Source organism: Lontra canadensis, unplaced genomic scaffold (assembly GCF_010015895.1).
Source record: "Lontra canadensis isolate GAN:19392208 unplaced genomic scaffold, GSC_riverotter_1.0 scaffold11, whole genome shotgun sequence".
Classification (NCBI taxonomy): domain Eukaryota; kingdom Metazoa; phylum Chordata; class Mammalia; order Carnivora; family Mustelidae; genus Lontra; species Lontra canadensis.
This window is the reverse complement of record NW_022631005.1, coordinates 3,481,831-3,507,719: the sequence shown is the minus strand read 5'-3', so window position 1 is coordinate 3,507,719 and position 25,889 is coordinate 3,481,831. Positions and strand designations below refer to the sequence as shown.

At 40.9% G+C, this 25,889-nt stretch overlaps 1 protein-coding gene across 4 annotated transcripts; it reads left to right on the top strand.

The window, feature by feature from the left end:
* Positions 1–258: 258 nt before the first annotated feature.
* Positions 259–19,672, top strand: PRKRA (protein activator of interferon induced protein kinase EIF2AK2). Of its 4 annotated transcripts, XM_032856005.1 has the most exons (9): positions 1,127–1,188; positions 3,569–3,743; positions 4,309–4,390; positions 5,482–5,591; positions 6,518–6,596; positions 7,648–7,765; positions 9,585–9,679; positions 15,480–15,654; positions 18,998–19,672. In XM_032856005.1, exons 5-9 carry the CDS (start codon positions 6,540–6,542, stop codon positions 19,153–19,155), a joined length of 603 nt encoding a protein of 200 aa, XP_032711896.1. In that variant the 5' UTR covers positions 1,127–1,188; positions 3,569–3,743; positions 4,309–4,390; positions 5,482–5,591; positions 6,518–6,539; the 3' UTR covers positions 19,156–19,672. The 4 variants fall into 4 exon arrangements, with proteins under 4 accessions (XP_032711892.1, XP_032711896.1, XP_032711894.1 ...); XM_032856001.1 differs by lacking the exons at positions 3,569–3,743; positions 5,482–5,591 and adding an exon at positions 259–468 and having other exon boundaries at positions 1,019–1,188; XM_032856003.1 differs by lacking the exon at positions 5,482–5,591.
* The last annotated feature ends 6,217 nt before the right edge of the window (positions 19,673–25,889 follow it).

The window sequence follows — 25,889 nt, the reverse complement described above, 5'->3', positions numbered from 1 at the left end:
GAACTTGCGGCCACACCTAGGCGGTGGTAGGCTGGTAAGCGCTTGGAATCCGCCAGACGGAGCCTGGGAACCCGCGGGAGCTAGAGGAGCCAGGCCGGGGGAAAGGGGCGGAGTCTAGAAGGAAGGGGGCGGGGCCGGGCCCCAAGGAGCCCGGCGAGCCGGTAGGCGGGGCCCAGCTTGGAGTTGGCCCGCAGCCCGGGCAGCGAGGGGGCGTGGCCGGCACTGCTGCACCCAAACTCCGCCCCCGCCCGTCCTCTTCGCAAGAGGGACGCAAGCCGGGAGGAAAGGGGGACTCCAGGAGGCGGCGGCGGCGGCGCTGGAGCGCTCCTCTCGGGGACCGGCTGACCCGGGGAGCGAGGACATCGCTCCGCACCGCTCTTCCGCCTAGCCGTCCCTGCTCGCTATGTCCCAGAGCAGGCATCGCGCAGCGGCCCCGCCGCTGGAGCGCGAGGACAGCGGGACCTTCAGGTCAGCGCCCGAAAAGTCGGGGCCGAGCCGGGCAGGGCCGGGAGTGGTGGGCGCGAGAGGCGGGGCGGAGGAGCCTGCTTTCCAGCGGCATTCTGGGTAAAGCCCCTTCCCGTCGCCCTCGCCCCAGCGGCTGCGGGCGGACCCGGGGGCACTCGGCTCCGCCCTCCCGGCCGCGCGCGGGCTGGGGTCTGCGGCCTGGCCCCGCCCCTCTTGCGGCCCCAAGCTGCGCGCGGGGTGGGCGGAGGTGGCGCGCCGCCGCCACCCGGGAGACGGGTTCTGTGGGTTTGGTCCTGAGAGATTGCAGCGCCCGAGACTTCGGGGACTCCCTCCCACCCGCTTTCAAGTTATCGCCCCAAAGCCCTCTTTCACCCTGCGGGTTGCCCGCCGCAGCGGGGCCCGGAGACTGGTGCGATTCGCCATCTCTGGCGCTGACGGCAGGGGAGATTCGGCGCCTCCCGCATCAGTGTTGGCAATCAAAGCTAGCTTCTGTATGCTTCTGCTTCCCTCCCCGCTTTGGCATGCAAAGCACACCTTTTTCTGTTTTTTGCAGTTTGGGGAAGATGATTACAGCTAAGCCAGGGAAAACACCAATTCAGGTATTACACGAATACGGCATGAAGACCAAGAACATCCCGGTTTATGAATGTGAAAGATCGGATGTGCAAATACACGTACCCACTTTCACCTTCAGAGTAACCGTTGGTGACATAACCTGCACAGGTCTGTATGCACAGTTAACCCATGCTCGTGTGGGTTGTCCGGCAAGACTTGGTATTGCTTTTCAGTTCGGAAAAGTGCCCTTTTTACCAGGGACGGCAGTGAGGAGCAGGCTCTTGAAACTGCGACCTCTCATCTCAGGTCGTGGGGACTTTCCAGCTCCATCTGATTCTCTCCCTAATTTTCTCTTCAGATACCAAGAAAAGCTCAGAAACATGCCCTAGGATCCTCCTAGGGTTCTTTAAGAATTAGGGAGACGCAGGAAAGGTTCTTGGAGCAATCATAGCTGGATCAGTAGGTGCTGACAAGTATCATAGATTATAGAAGATGCCAAGAGACATGAGCACAGAATTTTCTGAGCCTCACCTCTGTTTGTATGGACTCATCTGACACTTTGAGCCCATTGTGCCACACGTGTTTATGTATCCAAGCCAAGTGAGGAAGACAGCTCAAATACCATTTCATTGCAAATACCATATTTCATAGCACCTAGCACCATCTAGTTCCTAAAACTGTACAGGTTTTAGTAAGATGTCATCTCCTTTTTTATACATGAGAAAACAGGTTAACTTGCCCAAAGACACATAACAATGAAGTTTCAGAGCTCAGACTCCCCTTATGGTCTGTGAGCTTGAACAAATGATAACTAAATTTGCCATTTGTAAATGTAGGCATTTTGTTTCTTATGTATCTATTTAGTTGCAAACAAAAAATAATACTAAATTTAATTCTGGAGAATGCCAAGAAAACAATTCAACAAGAAGGCTGGACTTGCATCATCTCCTAATCTAAAGACATCATTTGTTTAGGTCACTGAAAATCTGGATTCCATTTTCTTTGAAACAACTTTAATTTTGAGGCTTTATATGAGGCAGGTGGATTGTAGGTGATAGCTGGAAGTTTCCTCATAATGAACCATGGAATCGTTGCATTACTCCTTAACAGGTCTATTTTTAAATATTCAGTGAACATTTAAAAAAAGTCTTTTCCCCTTCAGTGTGTTTAGGGCCCAGGGATTAACAACCTAGGGCAACCAACCATTCCACTTAGGCCCCTGCTCTCCTCCCACTGCCCTGTCTTCCTGTGCAAGTTTATGACCCTCCACAGGTTCACGTGCTCTCTAAGGCTGAACATCCTGAAATTTCTGTCTTCATTCAGCCCAGGTCTGGTTATGGAACAGTCTGTCAACCTGTGCTTGCTATGCCTCTTCACTTGGATGACCCAAAGGCATCTCAGTCTCCCTTGTCCCAGACTGAGACCATCTCTTTTCCCTCAAGACTGTTCTACCTGCATTGCCTCACTCACTAAAGGCGCCACTGTCACCCATTTGCTCACAGTGGAAAGTTGGGTTTCATTTTCGTGACTCCTTCCTCTCGCTCTCCGTCCGCCTCTTGCCCACTCTTCCACCAAGTCTTACTTCTTAAGCAGCTCTGGCATCTCCCTGCTTCCCTTGTCTTCCCACTGCTGTAGTCTGGACCTCCATTGTCTCGCACGTGGACCACAGCTGCCATCTTGCTGCTGCTCTCTCAGCTTCTAGTCCCAGGCTGTCCATTCTCATATGACACTGGCTCTTTAGATCTGTTCGTGTTCTTCTTGATCCTAAAATTCATTCAATGGTGTGCCCATCACCCTCTGGTTAAATACAGATTTCTTGATATGACTTAATGGCTTTGCTTCTCGAAATGTGATCAGCAGCAGCATTACCATCACCTGGGCCTTTGCTGCAAATGCTCTGGAATATCAGACCCCATGCCAGACCTGTGGGATCAGAGCATACATCTGAGCAGAATTCCCAGGCAATTCCTATGCACATTCAAGTTTGAGAAGCACAAATTTAGAAGACCGTTCTTTGACCTCTCTTCCTACTGTCCCAGCCCTGTCGTCTTTTATCTCAAAACCCGTGTCCTTAAGCTCTTATCTCCCCAACTGCTCTGGGCTCTTGAGAACACCATGCTCCCCATTACCTCCAAGCCCCAGCAGGTGTTCTTTTCTCTGCCCAGAATGCTCTTCCTAACCCCCTTGCCCCAGCTCTCTTCACCTTACTAGCTTTTACTAGTCTTTTATGTCTTCATTCAACTATCTCTTCCTTCCTGAAACCTTTCTGAATCCTTACCAAGAGGAAGGGAGCTGCCCCTTTTGCGTGCTTCCCCCTCCAGTATGCACTTTGGTTGTAACACCTACGACTGTGTTTCAGAGGCCTCTTCTCAGACAAAATCCTGCACTAGGCTGTGTGCTCCTTAAGGGCCGGGATTCTGGTTCGAAATCTCTGATATCTCTTAAGTCCCTAGGTTAGTGGATAAAGGTGTATGTTTTGTGTGTCCTCTGACATTTGAGGGTTACGGTTGAAATTCATTCCATATCCTGTTTCTTTCCTCCACACCAGAGAAATGGACATCAGTATTCTGGTACCACTTATGAAAGGTTCTCAGCACCTAGCTTGAACTCAGAAGGGCAAAAGATCGAATTTACCATTTAACAGGTGTGATGGCTTACTGAAATTAGGCTGCAGTTTCAGTAATGAGTCAGGCCCATTCCCCGACACCCTGTTAGCTATGAAGGTAAGGGATATAGATTGTGTGAAAGACACATGACATAATCTCTCACGTTCCCTGTAGAAGCCTTCTCCCACTGTACCCAACACGTAGCCAGGACTGCTTAGCCAAACAGAGGAGTTAAACTCAGTATAGGATGGATTATTGAAATAAAACTGTGCACATTTTGCTATCAAACACTGTTGATATAAGTGGCTCCCTTGAAGGAGACTTCTTGCCAAAGAAGAATTTGCTCTCTCTCCAGGAATAAGGAATAGTAAAATACCAAGTTGCATTTTTTCAGAAAGTGTGACATGGTCTACTTTATTACCATTGTATGTAATAAACAAACGTACACAAGAATTTTTGCATATAGGTGTAAATAGATACATAAAACTTAAAAATCACAGGTTTTTAGTGTATGAATTTCATGTAGAGACTTGTTACAATACATAGTATGTATTTTTATTACCCTTGTGTATGTATGTATAGAAACAATTACTGACTTTGTTTTGTGTTATGCAAATGTCTATGCAAGCCTCACACTTTCACAGCATATAAAGACATTTCTTTTTTCCTAACCTTAATTCAGGTGAAGGTACAAGTAAGAAGCTGGCGAAACATAGAGCTGCAGAGGCTGCCATAAACATTTTGAAAGCCAATGCAAGTATTTGGTGAGCTAAATTTATTTGTATTCTGCAGCTCAAAAATATCATGGCTGAGGTAAGATTATAAGTTTGAACAAGCTCACAAAAGCAATAAAGTGAACAGTTGTTAGTATTAGCTCTAAAATTCTATTTCCTTGTGAAAACCGGTCAGTCATTCGTTAAAGGCGACTTTATCCTTAAGAAATTCAATCCAGCAATTAAGTGTTAAATGAAAGCTCTCAGGAATGAGGCTTTTTTTCTCCCCTCAGTGGGATGCAACAGTAGAGAACCCCAGTTTTTCTGGAAGATATCTTACTGTGTTAAGACTAATAATTTCTACACTACATAAAATAAGTTGTGAAGTGCAAAAAGGTCAGTGGAAAGTACTCTTCAGAAGATTCTAATTTGGAAGGCGACAAAGTGATTTCCTTCTATTATAGAATGTATACCAAATATAAGAAGATGTTAAGTGCCATTAAGTGGGATGTTAACCCTTGATGAGATTTTTTTCCAAAATAAATTTGTTGTCACTTTAGGTGCTTTTGGAAAATACTGGTCCTGGAGCTTCTCATGTATCATAGAGTGAGGTCCTTTGGTTTCTAATGGACACAGTCTGGAGCATCCTGAGCCTTTAAATTCTCTTCTCATGCACTCAGTTATTCCTGGAGTGTAGTCTGGTGCCTGCTCAGCGTTGAAAGCAGAGGTCCATGGGAATTGAGAAGGGGTTTTCCTCCAGCTTCAAAACTTTTGGTCTAGCATGTACTTAGGTTCTCATGCGGTGCTCCTCCCCTTCCCAAGCCCTTCCAAAGCATTTGAGTAGCTTAGAATGAAGCATTGACAAGCTTTAGATCTCCCAAAACAATGCTTGAGTCTTTGGGGTCATACATTATAGCTGATTTATGCTGGCTTTGAAGACATGCCCAACGACATGGGAGGTATCAGATTCTCCCCTCGCCGGTGATGACCATGCTATTTCTGTGCTGCCCAAAGGTCAACCCAAAGTGTCGAGTATATCTGTAGAAATGAACATATGGAGTGTCCTTTTTGCACAGGGACATTTCACTTTGTCAGCAAAAAAAGGCTAACAAACTTTACTATATATTTGTGCTTCTTGACAGATAAGATGGGAATTACTAAGCTGTAATCAGGCCTAAAGTGGCCTGATTTAATACAGAGACTTTCTCACTTCTCCATCACAATTATTTGGGTAGCTTCGGCGTACAGCATAGTAAGTGAATATTCCTGTCTCATCAGCCTATGTAAAGCTTGAGATTCTGGCAGGTGGAAAAGCAACCTGATGAAGTGGCAATAACTAAACTGCTTTTGTCATGGAAAAGTGACTCCTCAGTCACCTGGGTGGTAGTAATCTTGAATGTAGCTTTACTCAGGGCTAGAAACTCATCGCCTAAATAATGAGTAATTTCAAACGAGTTAGAAGACACTGTTCTTTTTTTCCCCAACCATAGTCCCCACATGCTAAAACCAGGTACATGTAGGCCATCTACTTGATGCAGGGTACATGCCAATCTCAGGAGGATTGTCCTAGCATGGAGCAGATGATAGATCAGATGGATTTTTCTCCCATAATTATTTTAGTTGAAAAACAGCATTATGATCTGTAGCATGCACATCACCAGGCTAAATTTCCTGTCCAATCACTAGTCTTTCCCTTTTTGTGTAGCTGTGAGAGTACTATGGTTTATTTAAACATTTTTATTGAGCACCTACTATATGCACAGTCCTGTGAGGCTTATGGAGGTAAGTAGTACATAGGCTCTGCCATCAAGGATTTTACATCTGAGCACAGGAGTGACGTGGTGAGGGATGGACAAATTACATGTATTTGTAAGAGTGTAGAATTTATGGTAAAATAATTTGCCTAAGAAAGGGTCAACCTAAACGTTAATAATGGTTCAAAGGAGGGAGAAATTATGCTCCTTTATGTTCCATAATAATACAGGTTTCTTAGAGGAAGTGGCATTTGAGATATACCTTGGTTAGTGGATAGATCACGTTCTCATAGAAGAGGTGGGAGAGAAGGGCATCCCATGGAGAACAGCAGGGGCATGGAGGATGAAATAAGAAATGCTTGTCATTTACTTAATAGTTTGGGGAAAATTATTTTGTTTTATAACATTTTAAAAAAATGTTCAGCTTTGCAGTTCCTGACCCCTTAATGCCTGACCCTTCTAAGCAACCAAAGAATCAGCTTAACCCTATTGGTTCATTACAGGTAAGTCACAGGGTTTTTTCCTTACACAACACTTTGTCTATTGAAGAAAGATGTCATAAATTGATCATATGACAAGGGCTGAAACAAGGAATAAATATTTCAAAGATAAGATGGTATAATATTTTGTTTTCCCAGTTATGATCATTAGATATTACAGCACTTACTTGCAATCATTTTCCTATTTATTTACGTTTTGGATTTTCTTCCATATACAGTATCTGCCTTTGGTTTGTGGAATTCTCATTTGAGATCAACAGGACCCCAGTGCACATGGGTAGAGTGTTTTATACTTTAAGAATATTTCTTGCCACTGTTGTGACAAACCTCTTTCTACTTCTGTTAAGACAGAAGATTTTATAAAGAACCCAGATCTGGCAACCTACCTCAAGAGAGGGGAAGTAGTCTATTTGCTAATTCTACCAAAAAAAAAAAAAAAAGAAGAAGAATTCAGCTTTGAATTTCTGCATGCAGAATAGCCTTCTTGCAGATTTATCCATGTGCTCTGTTGGACAGCTCCCCTCCCCATTATCCAGCCCGTCTTTTGGTCCCTTTCTTGCTCTCTTTTTCTTTAGTTTTCTTCGCCTGATCTTTCCTCAGCTCTGTCCAAGTCTGTTTGTTTGCTGCCTTTGCGCATCTGCTCTTGTTCCAGTGCAGCTAGTTAGCCAGCTGTGGGCAGGAAGTCTGTAACTAGGAGGGAGAGGCATTAGAACTGCTGACAGTGAGACCTGTAGATGTTCCCCAGGAGGGCCATAGTAGCTTCTCTTTCTCTTCTAGCTCTTTGATATTTGCTTGCTCTGGCTTAATAGGGGAACACCATTCCTATCCTAGCAGTAAACTGCTTCAGTTGTGGTATTGTGGGCTTGCAAGATATAAAATGCAGGAATATTTATGGGGCATATAAAGTCTTCCCCCATTTTTCCATTGCAGAATATCATCATTCTTTTCAGACATACAAATAGAGATGGGATCAAAATCATGAAAGAGTATCATTTATGTGATTAAGCCATTGCATAGTAAAAGTTACTACTAAAGCCTCATCTCGATTTCCTAGGAGTTGGCTATTCATCATGGCTGGAGACTTCCTGAATATACCCTTTCCCAAGAGGGAGGACCTGCGCATAAGAGAGAATATACCACGATTTGTAGGCTAGAGTCATTTATGGAAACTGGTAGGTATTTCTTTTATACAACTGAAGACCTTTGAAATATTTTCAGATGATGAATGACCATAGAAAGTTCTGTTGTGATTTCCTTTCAAATATTTCTGTGGGGGGAAAAATTGATACACTCCTATTCTACTGGCTCTTTCTGCAGTTGAATTTAAGTATAAATATTTGGCTTAAGAATACTTATGCTTCTTAATTTGATATTTTTAAAAATCCTGGAGAAGCTCATTTATGGAAATAATTGACTTTACATACTCTTGTGTTGATGTGTTAGAATCATTTTAGAAAAAAGCAATGTAAATCTCTTGGAAGTTTCAACAGCTGTTCTAGAGAATGGGAGGACTAGAAGAAGATCACATTTGAAAATAAGATGATTAATAAGAGGCTAGATGGCAAAAAATAGCATGAGCTAAAAATAAAGTAGAAATTATCCCTTTGAATGATAGCAACTTCCATGTTATAAGGGCCAGAAATAATGGGGGGAAAGTCACTTAATAGAGTACTAAGTAAGGGTCCCTATTGTAATGTCTCACCATGTTTCTATCATTCTTAAAATGGCATGAAATCGAATGGGCTAGGTATCTGTTTCAAGTAATAAACAACCGTTTGCCCAATGCAAAAAGCATTGGACTGCAAGTGGGAACCCCAACTTCCATTCTTTTTAAAAAGATTTTATTTATTTATTTATTTATTTATTTGAGAGAGCATGCACAGCAGTTGGGGAGGGGTAGAGGATGAGGGAGAATCAGGCTCCCCAACTGATCAAGAAACCCAACCTGGATCTTATCCCAGGATCCTGGGAACCATGACCTGAGCCAACCAATGCAGGCAGATGCTTAAACCACCGAGGCACCCCACCTTGTATCCATTCTTGATGCACCTTGATTTGCGAGGGTAGGCAAATTACTTAATCTCTCTAGACCTCAGTTTTTAAATCTGTAAAACAAAAAGCATGACAGCAGATGATACTTAAGGTGTCTTTCAACTGCAGTATCTCCTGTGCCCTTCTTATTCATGTTAAAGAAAAATTCCACATGGTTGTCAGTTTGTAGAAGATGGTAAGTCAGAAGTAGACCTCAAGAGGTAAGAGCTATAATTCAGGTGTACCTTGATAAATTTGAATACTTGGTCAGAATTAAACCAAGTATGATTCATTAAAGCTAGGCCGTAGGCAAATATACCTGTTAAAAACAGAAAGTGTAACTATTAAAGAAAAAATGTCAAAGAAATGCCTTCAGAAATGTAAGAATTGATAGTTGTATCGGGGCACCTGGGTGGCGCAGTTGGTTAAGCACCCAGCTTTGGGTGTTGGCTCGGGTTGTGATATCAGAGTTGTAAGATTGAGCCCTGTATCGGTCTTCTCTCTCAGCACGGAGTCTGGACTCTCCCTCCCTCTCTCCCACCCCTCTCCCCCCACCCCCCATGCACTCATGTGCATTCACTTTTTCTCTCTCTAAACTAAATAAATCTTTTTAAAAAAAGAACTAATAGGGGCACCTGGGTGGCTCAGTGGGTTAAAGCCTCTGCCTTCAGCTCAGATCATGATCCCAGGGTCCTGGGATCGAGCCCCACATCGGGCTCTCTGGTCAGCGGGAAGCCTGCTTCCCTTCCTCTCTCTCTCTGCCTGCCTCTCTGCCTACTTGTGATCTCTGTCTGTCAAATAAATAAATAAAAATCTTAAAAAAAAAAAACTAATAGTATGAAGCACAATAAGCAAAGATGTCAGCAAAAGAATAGTATAGTTCTCTGATCAAAAAATAATACTTTATACTCTATGGACACTAATTTCTTTTCTAAATCTACCATTTCTTTTTTTATTTAGGAAAGGGGGCATCAAAAAAGCAAGCCAAGAGAAACGCTGCTGAGAAATTTCTTGCCAAATTCAGTAATATTTCTCCAGAGAACCACATTTCTTTAGTAAGTAATGATCAAGATGCCTGTGATGACAATGCGATTAAGCATCTCTTGCTGTAGGAAACTTGCCTAGATTCCTTGTTGCATAGACACTTGAGAGTCATAATTTTAAAAAATCTCTTCACTGTTCAGATGTACACGACCCCAATTTTAGCTGTCACAAGGGTGACCAGATAAGAGCTCTTGGGAGACACAGTCAAATTCAAAATCACATGATGGGATCAAAAGATGATAAGCCAATATTGCCATTTTGTCTTCACATTGACAATGCATTCATTCATTTATCCACTCAGCAGACATTTAGTGAGCTCGTACTATGTGCCGAACTTTGTGCCAGCTTCTGTGCATCTGAATAAGACAGTCTCAGCCACTCGGGAGTTTGTAGCCCACTAAAAGAGAAAATAACCTGATGGACGAGTCCTTAAAGAGAGGGCTTGGCAACCTAGAAGGATCCAGCCAAGACTGGGGATTTCAGGAGGACTTCTTGGAGGAGGTAGTATCTAAGCCAAGACCTACAGGATGAGAACAGTAGGAAAGAATTCCAAAGAGAAAAAAGAGCACCTACACAGACCAGGAGTAAAATATTATATGTCATCTGAGAACCCTAAGTAGTTTGGCTTGGCTAGAGCATAGAGTTGGAGGAGGGTGTCTCAAAAATGAGGCCAGAAGGCCTCTTTGGGATTAAATCTGGAAGGGACTACTATAGTCAAGAGATTGAACTTTATCCCGAGGGTGGAGCAAAAATGATATTTGGCAATCACTGATAACTCTTCCTTAAAATTTAAGAATTTTAAGCTGGGAAGGACAGGATTAGAAGGGGAATCACTGGCTGCACTATGGTGAGTGAATGAGTCTTAGACTCAGAGACCTGTAGAATGTTTTACAAAAAATGGATGAGAAATGTTGGTGGTCTGGACTAAGCTAGTGGCAGTCGACATGGTTAGTTTAAAAAACTGGAGTGAAGGGGGCATGACAGTTGATTGAATGCGGGGACTAAGGAGAAAGGAGAAAGTAAGCTAGATTGACAACTGAGTAGATGGTGGTACCATGTAGTAGAAAGGGGAGCACAGAAGATGAGTGGGGCATGAGAGGGAGAAGATTCTGAGTTAATATCTGCAATGAGTTAATACCTATAGCAAGTAGGATATATTCAATCTGAAGTGTTTGGAGAATTAAGTAAAGATATGGAGTAGGCAGCTGGGCAAACAAATACAGAGTGTAAGAGATTGAGCTACCTGTGACATATTGTTTGAGATTATGATATTCTCCCATCTTATGGTACATTATCTGAGGATTTATTAGGTGGAGCATGAGAAGTGAGGACTATAATCGTGTCCTAGATGATGATAACAAAATAAGGGCTCATCCTGTAGGAAAAAAAATCGAAGACCATACACAAATAAAGTAATAAAATTTTGGTTTTACATTCTTAATAGAAAAACATTAAAGAGTGCATTCATTTGTTTTAAAATTGGATCAGAAAGGACACTGAAATCACAAAGCACAGATAAGTTTATAAGTGGTTTTATATGTGAATTCTGTTGAATATTCAAGGAAGAAATCATTTCCAATGCTATTTAAACTCTTCCAGGCAATACATATATACAGAGGGGAAGCTTTTAAATTTATTTTTCAAAACCAACATAACACTAACACCAAAACCTGACAATAGCAAATCCCAATGGAAAAAATTATGGATTAAGCTCCCTTATAGTGAAACACCTTAATAAAATATCCAGTAGAACAGTAAAAGAATAATATACCGGAAAAAAGTTGGGCTTCTTTCAGGAACACAAGGATATTTCTTTTGCATTTCAGGAATGCAAGGCTGGGTCCTGTAAATCTGTTAAAATAATTAATCACCTTAATGGGTCAAAGGAGAAAAACAAGTCAATGGATGCCAAAAAGATATTTAGCAATCATTGATAAACTCTTTTAAAAATATCCCTATTGTTTTGAGAAACAGAACAGAAGAACATAGGGGAAGGGAAGGAAAAGTAAAATCAGATGAAAATATAGAGGAGGGACACCTGGGTGGTTCAGTCAGTTAAGTATCTGCCTTCAGCTCAGGTATGATCCTGGGGTCCTGGGATTGAGTACCAAATCTGGCTCCTAGCTCAGCATAGAGCCTGCTTCTTCTGCCTGCTGCTCCCTCTGCCTGCCACTCCCTCTACTCATGCACACGCCTGGACGTGGTCTCCCTCTGACAAACAAACAAATAAAATCTTTTAAAAAAAGAAAATAGAGAGGAAGGCAAACCAAAGAGATACTTAATTCTAGGACACAGGGTTGCTGGAGGGGATGTGGGTGAGGGGATGGGGTAACTGGGCGATGGGCATTAAGGAGGGCACATGATATGAGCACTGGGTGTTCTATACAGCTGATGAATCACTAAATTCTACCCTTGAAACTAATAATACAATATATGTTAACTGAATTGAATTTAAATAAAAATTTAAAAACATATCCCTATTGTGACTCAAAAGATACCTAAAAAAAAAAATCAGAATCACAGTTACATGTTTACATATTACATCCCTTCCCATTAATTTCAGAAAAAAAGACACAGATATCCATGAATGCCATTTTTAAAATCTTGTTCTAGAAGTACCAATCAATGTAATTAGATAAGAGAAAACAATGAGGTTGAAAATTTAAAAAGAAGAGATAAACATGATCATTAACTACAAATATATGCTTGTGCCCCTGTAAAGCCCTGTAAAAGAAAAATTTCTAGAATAAGAGAATTCATCAAGGTGATTGATCATAAAATTAATGTATAAAACCAATAGCTTTTTCATATTTAGGATTATGAAGGTAACCACTAGAATAATTAAAGAAAAGTGTTAAAAATTGCTTCTGGAAAGGGGGCTGAAGGTAGGGATGAAATGAGTTCAGGAGTGTTGCTTTTATAATTTTTTACTTTTTGTGGTATGTGTTTTATTAACAAAATTTATGAAGATTGATAACATTGATCATTTTAAAGCAAAAGAGAAATCTATCCTTAAAAAGTATACTAGGAAAAAAAAATCAGTAGTTTTCCTATTTATAAATATTAAGAGTTGGAATGAAAAAGATTTCAATAATAGGAAAGAGGATAATGTGCTGGAGAATAAACTTAAAATATGCAGACCCATGTGAAAAAAACCTTCCAAACTCTACTGAGGGATTAACAGAAATTGAATTTATGTAAAGCTACCTATTTCCAGTGGGAAGACTCAATATTGTAAAATATACAAAAAGGTAATGTAGTCTCACTCTAAATCTACCAGAATTCATGTTGGATCACAATATAGCTTTACCAAGTTTATCCGGAGAAATAAACTCTCAAGAATAGTCAAGAAAACTGAAAAGGTAGAGTGGGACTCTACCTACCAGAGAATGAAACATACTATAAATCTATAGTGGTGAAACGTGTACTGGTACAGGGATAGAGGACAGAATAGAGAATCCAGGTACAGACAATAATCCACATAGGAGCAGAGTATATGACAATAGTGAGACTTCAGATCAGTGGGCAAAAGGATGGATTATTCAATAAATGATGTAGAAATAACTTCCAGCCACATTTGCAGTGGGGGGTGGAGGGGAGGATGTGTGCAGGGGCGGGGGGGGCGATGTGAGTGTGGCGTATTTAGGCTGCTGCCTTATTCCTTATATCAAAACAAATTTTAGATGGATCAAAATTTTGAACATAAGAATTGAAACCAAGTTTGAGAAAACACAGAAGAGCTTTGCTTTTTAAAATTCTTAGCATAGAGGAGAGCTTTGTAATAGAACCTAAAACCTAGAAGATGTAAAGTAGTAAAAGACTGATTTTGACTCCATAAAATCTATTACACTGCAAAAAATAAAAAAATCTGTAAATAAAACCAAGAATAAGAACAAATTACTTTTAACACAGGTCTGTAATTGGACTATTTTCAGTACCACATAAAAAGCTCTTACACATCAATAAAAAAGATAATCTTGTAGGATACAAATGGTTAAAAAAATGATCAGCTTCACTCATGGAAATTAAAGAGATAACTATTTCCACCTTTTAGACTGATGAAACCTACAAAGTTAGATAGTCCCAGGTGTGGGCAAGGGTATCAGAAAACAAGCACCCGCCAAGACTGTTGATGGTAGTATAAGTTGGTTTAGAAATCAGAAGTATTTATCAAAATTAAAAGCATACCTGTTCTTTGTCTCAATTCTACTTCTAGAAATTATTCTACAGATAAAGTCGTCCAAGTGCAAAAGTTTAATTGTAACATTGTTAGTAAAAAGAAGTCAGAAATAACCCAAAAGCCATAATTGAAAACTGGTGAAATATAGTGCCTAGATGTACACTGATATGAGAAAAATAAGATATAGAAGAGTAAGCTATCATTTTTGTTTAAAAGAAGATTATGGGGATGGCTGGCTGGCTCTGCCAGAGCATATGACTCTTGATCTCAAAGGTCCTGAGTTCAAGCCCCATGTTGGGTGTGGAGCTACAAAGAAGAGAGAGAGAGAGGGAGGAAGAAAAAAGTAAAAAGTAAAATAAAAAGATTATGTGCACTTGAATTTAGAATTATATAAGGTTATTGAAGAAATAGTTTTAACAGTAAGTACCTTTTGGGAGTGAAACATGTCTTCAGGAAGGAGTGGTAAGGAAAGAGACTATTCTTCATTATATACTTGTTCTTACTGAAATTACTCTATCAATGAATTAGAATTTTGTAAAAAAAAAGAAAAAGTTCCAACCAAGGAATATGAAATTCTGCTTAGCAAATTTTGCACATTATTAATTCTATATACTGGCCATCCTTGTGATCTGTTTTTTTGAAAATCCCTTAATCTCTGCCAGGCTCATTAATAAGACTATGGATAGGTTGCCCAACTTCAGATGGCAGTAGTTTTTGTTTGTTTTGTGAGATTTTTGGCATAATATATGAAGGCAATTTGAGAAAAATAAGCTAACATGGAAATGTAAAGCATTCTAAGAACAGGTGCAAAGGGAAGGATATAGGGGACAATAAGGAAAAGAGGAAGAGGAGAACGTTCTATTGGGTTCTGGGAAAAGGCTGGTAAGCACTTTATGATCTCCTGCCATTCATTTGAAAGACTTGTCCTTCTCAAACCTTACTTGTACAATGCACCTTTTCTAGAGTTTTCTGCTTCCCAGCTGTCAGAGTGATTGGTTGGTATTCAATACAAGAAATCATAATGATGAAATTATTTTATATTTTAATTTGTAAATTGCTATTAGGCAGATTGAGTTAACAGTTTGGTTTATACTGCTCTTAAATATCTTCTACATCTTTTTAAAAATATTTTATACATCTAAATGTGGCCTCAGGAAATTTGACTGAGAGACCTTTGTCCCATACGAAAGTATTTTTAAAGATTTTATTTATTTGAAACAGAGAGAGAGATCACAAGTATGCAGAGAGGCAGGCATAGAAAGAGAGAGGAGAAAGCAGGCTCCCCGCTGAGCAGAGAGCCCGATGCGGGCCTCGATCCCAGGACCCTGAGATCATGACCTGAGCCGAAGGCAGAGGCTTAACCCACTGAGCCACCCAGGCGCCCACGAAAGTATTTTTAAAAACTCCCAGTATATTACTGCATGTGCTTTTTTCTCTGATGTCATGGTGTTTGTTAAATGTGTGCTTATTGGTGTTATCTCATTTAAAATGGGAAAGTTAACCAGATACTATTCATTTAAATATGCTTTATAAAGTATTAAATATGAGTGTCTAATAAATACTTGTAATTATATCATAGCATTAGAACTCAGTCTGATTTACAAGTCTTAATCTTCATCTCTGTTTTTCAGACAAACGTAGTAGGCCATTCTTTAGGATGTACTTGGCATTCGTTGAGGAATTCTCCTGGTGAAAAGATCAACTTACTGAAAAGGAGCCTCCTCAGTATTCCAAATACAGATTACATCCAGCTGCTTAGTGAAATCGCCAAGGAACAAGGTTTTAATATAACATATTTGGATATAGGTAGGATTTTTTTTTCCTTTGGCTTGCCTCAAAATCTGTTTTTAAAATGTATTTCAGAAACAAAGACTGTATTACAATTTATTTCATTGACCAGGGATACTGAAGTGGCTCACATATGTATATATACATCTTTCATACACACATGTTTATAAATATAAAATTAGGAGAGTTCTATTCATCACTGATATGTCCCATTCTTATAAATAATAATAATAGCTAACATCTCTATAGATGTTATAATAATAGAGAACAGTAGGTAATAGTTATAGTTTTACTATAGCCCAGGCCCAGTTTTGAGGATATTACATATTTCAGCTCATTAAATTCTCAAACTAATCTATGAAGTAGGTCGATTATCCTTATATATAAGGAGAGAAAGGAAGGCACAGAGAGGTTCAGAAACTTGCCTGAGATGACGTAGCTGGTTAGCGGTAGAGCCCGATCAGGGGAAGAGCCCCTGCAGATCCAGTGTCCATTAAACCAGCTCTGATGGAGAGCTTGAGAAATAAAAACCAGCCACATTTCTAGAACAAGCACTAAGTTGGTGGGGGCCAGACCCCTTCTCTCCATGTTGTCACTGTTGGCCAATTCAAGGAGATTAGTGGGGACAAACACTTTATAGCTTTATTCCATCCCAGCAATCCACTTCTGTATCTCCTCACCCTTAATCATTGAGGTAGACAGTTGTGGATAGATTAGAAAACAAGTCACATTGGATTTTAATTTACTTTATAAAGCTGGCACACGTGTGTTTGGTGTCTTGATTTTAACTGATGATATCAGTGTAATTTGTGAAGAATTTGATATCCCTTGTTCCATCCTTGTGGGCTGTGGGGACCCAGCTTGAAGGAGCTGCCAGCTCTGGTGTTTAGGTGCTTAAAGAATTTTTGATTTTCTCTGCTACTTTGGGATTGAATGTGATAGATAAAGTGTAATGTCTTAATATATACTGAGAGAGATGTGGAACATGGGAGTTTAGTACAGACACACGTGGTCAGAAGAGGTGGCTGATGGGAGACCATTCATTCAGTAAATATTTATTAAGTACCCACATTGTTTTAGGTGTTTCAGACACAGAGATGAATAAGCTAGGTCAAGAATAGGACTATGGATGGTAGAATCTGGGAAAAGAAAGAAAGTTGAGATGGCTTTTGAGATTATGAATTAATGATGCCTTTGAAATGCATCATACCAATTTTAAGAACTAAGTCTTCTAAATATAGAACAGCAGTCTAAACAGCACAGTCCACTAATTTGGCTAACTGCTATGCAGTTACCCACAAAAGAACCTAGACATCCTCCAAAAAATATACACAAATGGCCAACAGGCACACAGACAGATGCTCACTATCCTTAGTCATCAGGGAAATGCGGATCAAAACCACAGTGAGGTACTAGTTTGTCCCCACTGGGGTGACTGTGATGAAGAAAGTAGAAGATAACGAATGTAGGCAAAGATGTAATGAAATTTTAGCCCTCCCACACTGCATGGAATATAAAATGGTTCAGCCGCTGTGGAAAACAGAAGTTTGCAGCTCTTCAGATGAGTTACCATGTGACCCAGCAACTCTACTGCCAGGTATATACCCAGAAGAATTGTAAGCTGGTAGTCAAACACCCGTACACACCTGCTCACATTAGTACTATTCACACTAGCCAAGAGATGGAAATAGCCCGAATGTCTTTCTGCAGATGAATGGACACATCAGTTGTGGTATACATGTGCAATTAAATATTCAGCCATGGAAAGAAATGAAGTTCTGAGACATGCTAACACATGGATTAACCTCAAAAACCTACTAAGTGAAAAGTGAGACACAAAAGGGTCACATTATATGATACCATTTAAATGAAATACCCAGGATAGTTTACTGCATAGATTGGTGGTTGCCAGGGGATTTGGGGGGAGGGGAGGTAGGGAGCAACTTCTCAAAGTGTATGGTATTTCTTCTTGGGAAAGTGAAATGATGAGAATATATATATATATTTTTAAAGATTTTATTTATTTATTTGACAGAGATCACAAACAGGCAGAGGCAGGCAGAGAAGGGGCGGGGAAGCAGGCTTCCCGCTGAGCAGAGAGCCCGATGCGGGGCCCAATCCCAGGACCCTGAGATCATGACCTGAGCTGAAGGCAGAGGCCCTAACCCACTGAGCCACCCAGGTGCCCTGATAATATTTTGTAAGTAGTTAGAGATAGCAGTTGCCCAACACTGTGAATGTACTAAATATTACTGCGTAGTTACTTTAACATGGTTGATAGTATGTTACATGAATTTTACTTCAGTTTAAAAGGACAAAAAGTGTTCGTGGGTGGCTCAGTCATTGAGCGTCTGCCTTCGGATCAGGCATGATCCCAGAGTCCTGGGATCAAGCCCCACATCAGGCTCCCAGCTTGGTAGGAAGCCTGCTTCTCCCTCTCTCACTCCCCCTGCTTGTGTTCCCTCTCTCACTGTGTCTCTGTCAAATAAATAAATAAAATCTTTAAAAATTAACTAATTAATTAATAATAAATAAAAAGAAAAAAAAAAAGAAGCTCAATGCTAGAACTAGAAAGCCTCTTCACACATTAAAACACCTCCACTGTACCTGAATGTTTCCTATTATATTGACTGTGGCTGAGATAACATTGAATTGTGGCCACTTTTAAACAAATTGTAACTTACCTATTTCTCTTTCCCCTGTGTCATCTAACCATCCTTAGAGACAGTGATTCATCATTTGAGGAGAAGAACATTTGTTTCCTGAGTTTAGGTATTGTTTTTGAAACACCCTAACCCACATACACAGCATGCAACGAGACTGTCTGCACAGATGTAGAAGGAAAGAATACAGAAGGCAAAAGAGAGGTCTTACCCTGACCCATTTATTTCTTGGTTCAGAGGTCTCCTGAAAATAACCCTAGATTTCATAGTGAAAAACACGGTCTCTTTAGTGCTCTAGCCAGTGGGTTTTTCCCCTCTAAAAAAAAGTTGGATATGGTTCAGTTTGCAAACGCTGCTCAGCTAGCCACATTAGAATGTGGCCTTAGGGGCTTTAAAAAGAAAATGCAAGACTCTGGCTCCTCCTCCCCCAACCCCGTGTTTCTGACTGAGCAAGCTGGAGTGAGGCCAAGGCACCTGCTCGCCTTTGAAGCTCCCTCAGGTGATTACGGAGCCCAGCTGTGTTTGAGAACTGCTAGAGTTGAGCTGTCGTGTTTTGGTTTCCTGTTTGGAGAAGAATGATAAAGCTGAGGAGGAAGCGGAGTGGTATAGATTTAGACTATAATAAAGACTTGTTTTCATAAAGGATGGGCTTTCTGTACACTTGACATTGACTGTCATGTTCGAACATGTCATTGCAGAAGAACTGAGCGCCAACGGACAGTATCAGTGTCTCGCCGAACTCTCCACCAGCCCCATCACGGTCTGTCATGGCTCTGGGATCTCCTGTGGCAATGCACAGAGCGACGCCGCTCACAACGCCCTACAGTATTTAAAGATAATAGCAGAAAGAAAGTGAGCCTGGAGCAACTCCCGGAGCCCTCAGTAGCACAGAAGAACTCCCCCTGCGCCCCTCGCCAAGTAAAATGTTTACTACATTTGAGTTTGTGTGTTGTTTCTAAATCTCTACCTAGATTCCATCAACACTCCAGAATTAACGACCTCCTCGTAGTTCTTAAACTCTTTTTAATGGCTTCAACTTTGTACTGGTATATTGTATTTATAAACTTTGTACCATAGGCAGAGTGTAGCACCCATGTTACAATGCCACATCCATACAGGGAAGAAACTGCATGTTGTTGACGATGAGGATGACGAAGAAGGTGAAGAAACAAAACTACTGCTAGCAACAGTCGTTCTTACTGGTGCTTAACCTCTTCTTTGCGCAAGGCTTTGTACAGGGAATTCGAGGGAAGCTCCTTAGAGTTTGGAGGAATGCGCTGACAGGCGTTCATTGAATGTCACTGTTGAATTTCAGGGAACATGATTGGTCTGCTGTGTATTTGAATCCGTGTAATAAAGAGCTGTTGTTGTAATAGGTTCTGCTTGTTTTATGACAGTGTTACCAACCTACTGTTATCGACCTACCGACCCTTCTCTGTAGCCATTCTTGGCAGTGACATGATGTGGATACTCTGTTACTTACCTATCTCTAGTATCCTTCTGAAAGTCCAAGTTGATAAAACACCCATGGCCTAAGCAAAAACTTACAAATATCTATGTGATGAGTCCCTTCCATGTTCTTTCTCCAAGCAAATGTAACATCGTCTTTTTTTTTGACAACCACTTACAGGAGTTGGCGGTTGAAAAAGCATTAGTAAAATCACAAAAACAAAACTTCCCAGTGCACTTAATTCAGTTACAAGAATGTTTTCAACAAAGCAGTGAGTGAGCGAAAGGTTAGGAGATCAGCCTCAGGCGCAAATTTTAATTTTGCCTTTTCTGTTTCTATCGATCATCAGTGGTCCCTCCGCCAGCTCCCGCGGATAGTGCTACTCTTGTGGATTCAGTGGAAGTCTCGGAAATCAGGGAAAGCTGCAGAGAGCAAGAGAGCTCCGAATTGATAAAGGCAGGTTTTGACTATCTCAAGTCTTAATCCAGCCAGAATTATATGACAAGTATTTTTCTGTCTGGAAAAAAATCATACCAGAGTAGAATCCTGTAAGAATACAACATCATAAAGGAAAACTAATGCACACTACTTATCTAAAACTCTAAAAAGCACTTAGTTTCACATCATCAACTATATATGTCAATTAAACACAGAATTTAGGGTATTATTTTTGAGGAGGTTAAGGACTACACAGACTGGAAACATTAGGCATAAACGGGGTCGTAGGTTATTGAACTGATCTTAGGTTCTTATGAATGCTCTGGACTAGAGAAAGGGCACAATGAACTTTAGGGATGACAGACTTCTGCACATTAAAATGCTGACTTCCCCAACATCAGGGGAAGATTTCATAAGGCACTGGAAGAAGAAGAGATCCAAGTGGGGCAAAGGACAATACAATTCAGTTCCCAACAGTACTGATGAAGCGAATATCTGCATCTAGGGCACCAGAAGTCCTACCCCGCCTGCTGTGTGGGTATTCCCTGTTCCCGGATCTGGAGGAAACACGCATTTTTAAAGATACTGTTCAAATGTCCCCTTTGTAGGAACTTTCTAGGGCTTTAGCTACAGCAGCAGGTGATCTTTTAATCCACTGAGCCACCCAGGCGCCCCGTCAGCAGCAGGTGATCTTTAATAGCATTTCGCTCCCCCCTTTTTTAAGGCTCTTAACCTATCAAATTGGTTTTACCTGTTTAACCACATTAGGTGAATTTTCCAAATAGGCTTTGAACAGGCAACTTGACCACTACCCTCCTTGTGGCATCAGTTCTAACCTGCGATAGGCATCAAGTGATGAATAAATGATAGAGATAGCAACAGCCCAATATGATGATAATATGAATTCAATAAATTATGAACACAAATGTGCCCATGTTATAACAGGTTTCTGGGATACGGTGTTGACCGACATTACGTTATGAGAAAAGACCCGTCTCCCACTCTCAGGGAGTTCCTGGAGCCACCACGCAGTCTCCCCTCCAGTATTTGGCTTGTCTCCCCTGCCCTGGGAGTGCTGCTGGCGGACCATCCCCAGCTGTCAGGTCTCTGATTCAGAGAGTCCCCTCACTCAGTGTCACACTCCCTTCCCAGCAGCCTGCATTCAAAGAACGGTCCCTTGCCCCTTTGCAGACAATCCAAAAGGCGATCCAGCTTCAGAAGTCCCATTCCTACAGGATCAGCTGAGGCCTTCTTGAGATTGCGTCATAGCCCATGTTCTCCCTCTGCCCAGGGGAGCTTCCTTTCCTTCCACCTGTGGCAATCCCAAGAGCACTCCCTGATAAACGGCTTACCCAGCAATCTCTATCATAGAGTCTACTTTCCAGGGAACCCAACCTAGAACACTTGTACCAGATATAATACAAAAAGCAGATATTAGACCTAGACCTGGATTTTGGAGCTGGTTCTTCTGCTACTTGGTTTACAGGATGAGACAACCACCCTCCCTCACTGGTGGTAGGTGGGTCACAGATATCCCCTCGCACACATGACCAGTAGTGAACTGGGATGGATGCCAGTGATGGGCACAGTGTATCAGATAGTAGAGAAATAAGAAATGAAACAGTAACTAAGGACAACAGAAATGGCTGTTACTGCTAAACTCAAATGACATCTTGGAAAAAGATAACAAACGAAAGAGTGATTGGGAATTAAATGAATTTTAAGAGGCAGTAAAACTAAGGGTGAGGCCTTTGTAAGCATGGATCCCTGTGTCACCGTACAATCATACATCTATGGCGCTGACCCTGGCTATCAGCCCTGGGAAGTCATTTCGAAGGTGACAAGAGTCACTTCATTCAGTGATGGTCGCATCTCCTTGTTTTGGCAGGCTGAACCTGGGGAGCAGCAAACAAAGATCTGACCCTCCTGCTCTAATCTGGGACAATTCTAAAGGGCTATTCAGCTTCAGAGTTTCTCACGGGGTCAGCTGATAATTTGGTTGAGACTATATTACAAGCCAACTCCTCTGTCCAATCTCCATTTCTTCCCATTCTTTCCATGGATGGTGATCCTAGAACCATTTGCTAAATAAAACTTCTGTTCTTGTCTCCTCGGAATCTTCCACCTCAGGGGCCCAACTAAAGATGGAGAGTATAGCTTAGTGAGAAAAGATATTAATAGAAAAAAATCAGATTAATTCTGTAATTTACAAGTCACACACAATTACAACTCTGAAATACTCAAGTTTCTCTTTAGACAGATCTTTTGCTGTTTATTAAAATTTCTAGAGAGAGGGCTGGTTGTGAATTTGTACGCAGTTTTTTCTTTTGTGGACCTCTGTGGGTGGTCTGCATATGTGCTCCCGCAAGAAAGCATATTTGCATTTGGAAAAGATCCCTTTTGACATCTAAAAGCATATGTAGGAAATGAAATCTAAATTATCCTAAATTGAGGACAAAGCCCACCATGAGTACGTCTACATCTAGAATCATAGTGTACTTCAAGGGCCAAAGAACAGTTAAAAATCATGAAAGCACCCATATTGTACTATGAGTTCTGAAAAGTAAGGATTCCCAGCCCAAAAGCTCCCAAGTATTAGAACAAAGAATCCGCTCTTAAGAGATGGACAGAAAAATGAATTTATTTGGACACATTAAAGTACAGCTTAACCTGAAAAATTGCAAACTTGTGGAAATTATTGAAGGTGTGGTCCACTCTATACATTTTATTAGCTTGACAACCTATTCAGAATTATTCACAGATAGACAGTCATGATGGCTTTCTGTCCCCAGAAAAAGCGGATATCAAAAAAGGAAAGTTTGTTTGAACTCATGGATACATAGAACAATGGTTGTGGTTGTCAGAGGTGGAGGCGGGGGTGTGTGTGTGAAGTGCATGAAGGGGGTGGGAAGTTACAAACTTCCAGTATAAAATAAATAAGTTACGGGGATGTAAGGTACAACATGGTGACTATAGTTTGGAATACTGTATTCTGTGTTTGAAAGCTTTTTAGGGAGGAGATCTTAAAAGGTCTCATCTCAGGAAAAATTTGTAACTATGTGTGATGATGGATATTATTAACTAGACTTATTATGATAATTTTGTGACATACACAAATACCAAATTATTATGCTATGCCTTGAAAGGAATATAATATTATATGTTGATCATATCCCAAATTTTAAAAAGAGCAAAGGAAAAAAGAATGGGGAGTTTGGGCTTCTTGGAAGATAACAGTAAAGCAAGCCTTGATTTAATCTATTTAACTTAGCATTTCCTGATTTCCTCATCTCCCTTTGTAATTTTTTAAGGTTAGGATTTATCAAAAGGCTCTAATATTTAGAGAAAACACGTGCAATGATTAGACAGGTGCTACTCAGTTAATCTGAACATCAGCAGGGCCAGGGTCAATAGAAAGGAATATATATTTGTTTACTTATCTGGGTTTTTTTGGTCTGGGGCTAGAATGGAGTGGAAAGAGGACATCAACAAGCTAGCTCTCCTTCCTACGTTAATCAGACTGAGTGCAAACCTGTAATGTGTCTATTGCATTTTGTTCTAGTTGATGTAACTGAAGTTTGGAAGAAATTTACATACATCTCAGGGATTAAAAAAAGAGAGAAGACAGAGGCAAACTATTTCCTTTCTTAAAATTTAAATTCAATTAATTAACATATAATGTATTATTAATTTCAGAGGTAGAATTTAGTGATTCATCAGTTGCATACAACACCCAGTGCTCATTTACATCACGTGCCCTCCATAATGCCTATCACCCAGTTACTGCATCCTCTCACCCACCTCCCTTCCAGCAACCCTCAGTTTGTTTCCTGTAATTAAGGGTCTCTTACGGTTTGTCTCACTCTCTGATTTCATCTAATATTATTTTCCTCCCCTTCCCCCATGATCCTCTGTTTTGTTTCTTGAATTCCATATGTGAGTGAAATCAAATCATATGGTAATTGTCTTTCTCTGATTGATTTATTTTGCTTAGCATAATACCCTCTAGTTTCATCCACATTGTTGCAAATGGTAAAATTTCTTTTTTTTTTTTTTTGACGGCTGAGTAATATCCCATTGAACATATATACCACATCTTTATCCATTCATCTGTCTCAGCCCTTTCCATAGTTTGGCTATTGAGGACACTGCAGATATAAACATTGGGGTGCAGGCCCTTAGGATCACACTACATTTGTGTCCTTTGGATAAATATTTAGTAGTGTAATTGCTGGGTCATAGGGTAGCTCTATTTTCAACTTTTTGAGGAACCTCCATGCTGTTTTCCAGAGTGGCTGCACCAGCTTGCACTCCCACCAACAGTGTAAGAGGGTTCCCCTTTCTCTGCATCTTTGCCAACGTTTGCTGTTTTCTGAATTGTTCATTTTAGCCATTCTGACCTGTATGAGGTGGTATCTCACTGTGGTTTTGATTTGTATTTCCCTGATGCTGAGTGATGTTGAGCATCCTTTCCATGTGTCTGTTGGCCATCTAGAGGTCTTCTTTGGAGAAATGTCTGTTCATGTCTTCTGCAAACTGTTTTCAAATATATAGGCTAAAACCGAGGAAAAACATGGACTTAAAGAAGTCTCATCATAATTTTTTATAAGATGGAAAATTAAAGCACATTTAGGTGGTAGATTAAGAATTAAGAATTGGGGGCACCTGGGTGCCTCAGTCATTGTGTGTCTCCCTTCAGCTCAGGTCATGATCCCAGGATCCTGGGATTGAGCCCTGCATTGGGTTCCCTGTTCAGCGGGGAAGCCTGCTTCTCCCTTTTCCACTCCTCCTGCTTGTGTTCCCCCTCTCACTGTGTCTCTCTCTGTTAAATCAATAAAATCTTTAAAAACAATTAAGAATTAGATGGTAGATTAAGAGCTGGGTTTTATTACAAATATTTGATTTCCTATTCAGGAGCTTGTGCCTTTGCTCTGCTGCAATCGCCTTCATGGCCAGATGGGGGTGTTACTGCACAGTATTTAGTGATTGGAAATTCAGAAATTGATAGGAGTCCTCATCCATGCCTGATTGCTTGGATTGTTTTGTTTGTTTTGCTTTATATTTCTAATGAATAAAGGTAGAATTTAATGGCAAAAGAAAGAAGACTAAGAATTTAAAAATTTTGTTCATGCAAACAAACAGGTCTTAAGCAAATGCCCTCTTTTCATTTACTAATGGTAGGACAGTAATAAAGATCAGGGGTAATCAGGAATACAATTCATAGGGTGGTGCTAATGTCCTATTGACCAACTTCTGCTTTGAAGCTCTTGGCTTGATACAAATTCCTACTGAGCTTTGGGGTCTTTAAGAATAATACAGCCAGACTTTATTAAGGACATACTATGCTTCCAGATAAGGAGCCAAGCATCCTGCATGTCTACAGAAGGCCATTTTTCATGCAGCAAGTATGTGAGCTGCTCTGAGGTTAGACTGCTCAGGGTTTGATTCCAGTTCCAGTGTGTAAACTGCTGTGTGATTTTGGAGGGGTTGCCTAAACTTACCATTCCTCCATCTTCTCATCTCTAAGAGAAGTTGACTTCCTCTTCCTGCAGGATGGCCTAACAGATGCTGGGCTCACCTTCTCACTGTAAGTAGTTATAAAACCGCCCAGAAGACCCAAGACTGCTTTCAGACTTTGGATAAGAGCCCAGACTGTTCACAGGAGAGGAGAAATGCAGGAGGGGGGCCCCTTGGTTCTCTCG

Excerpts from the sequence above, each read along its gene's own strand:
- PRKRA (XM_032856001.1), top strand. The coding sequence starts at position 404 with ATGTCCCAGAGCAGGCATCGCGCAGCGGCCCCGCCGCTGGAGCGCGAG. Across the intron at positions 469-1,018 it reads GAGGACAGCGGGACCTTCAG|TTTGGGGAAGATGATTACAG; the intron begins GTCAGCGCCCGA and ends TGTTTTTTGCAG. Across the intron at positions 7,766-9,584 it reads AGAGTCATTTATGGAAACTG|GAAAGGGGGCATCAAAAAAG; the intron begins GTAGGTATTTCT and ends TTTTTTATTTAG.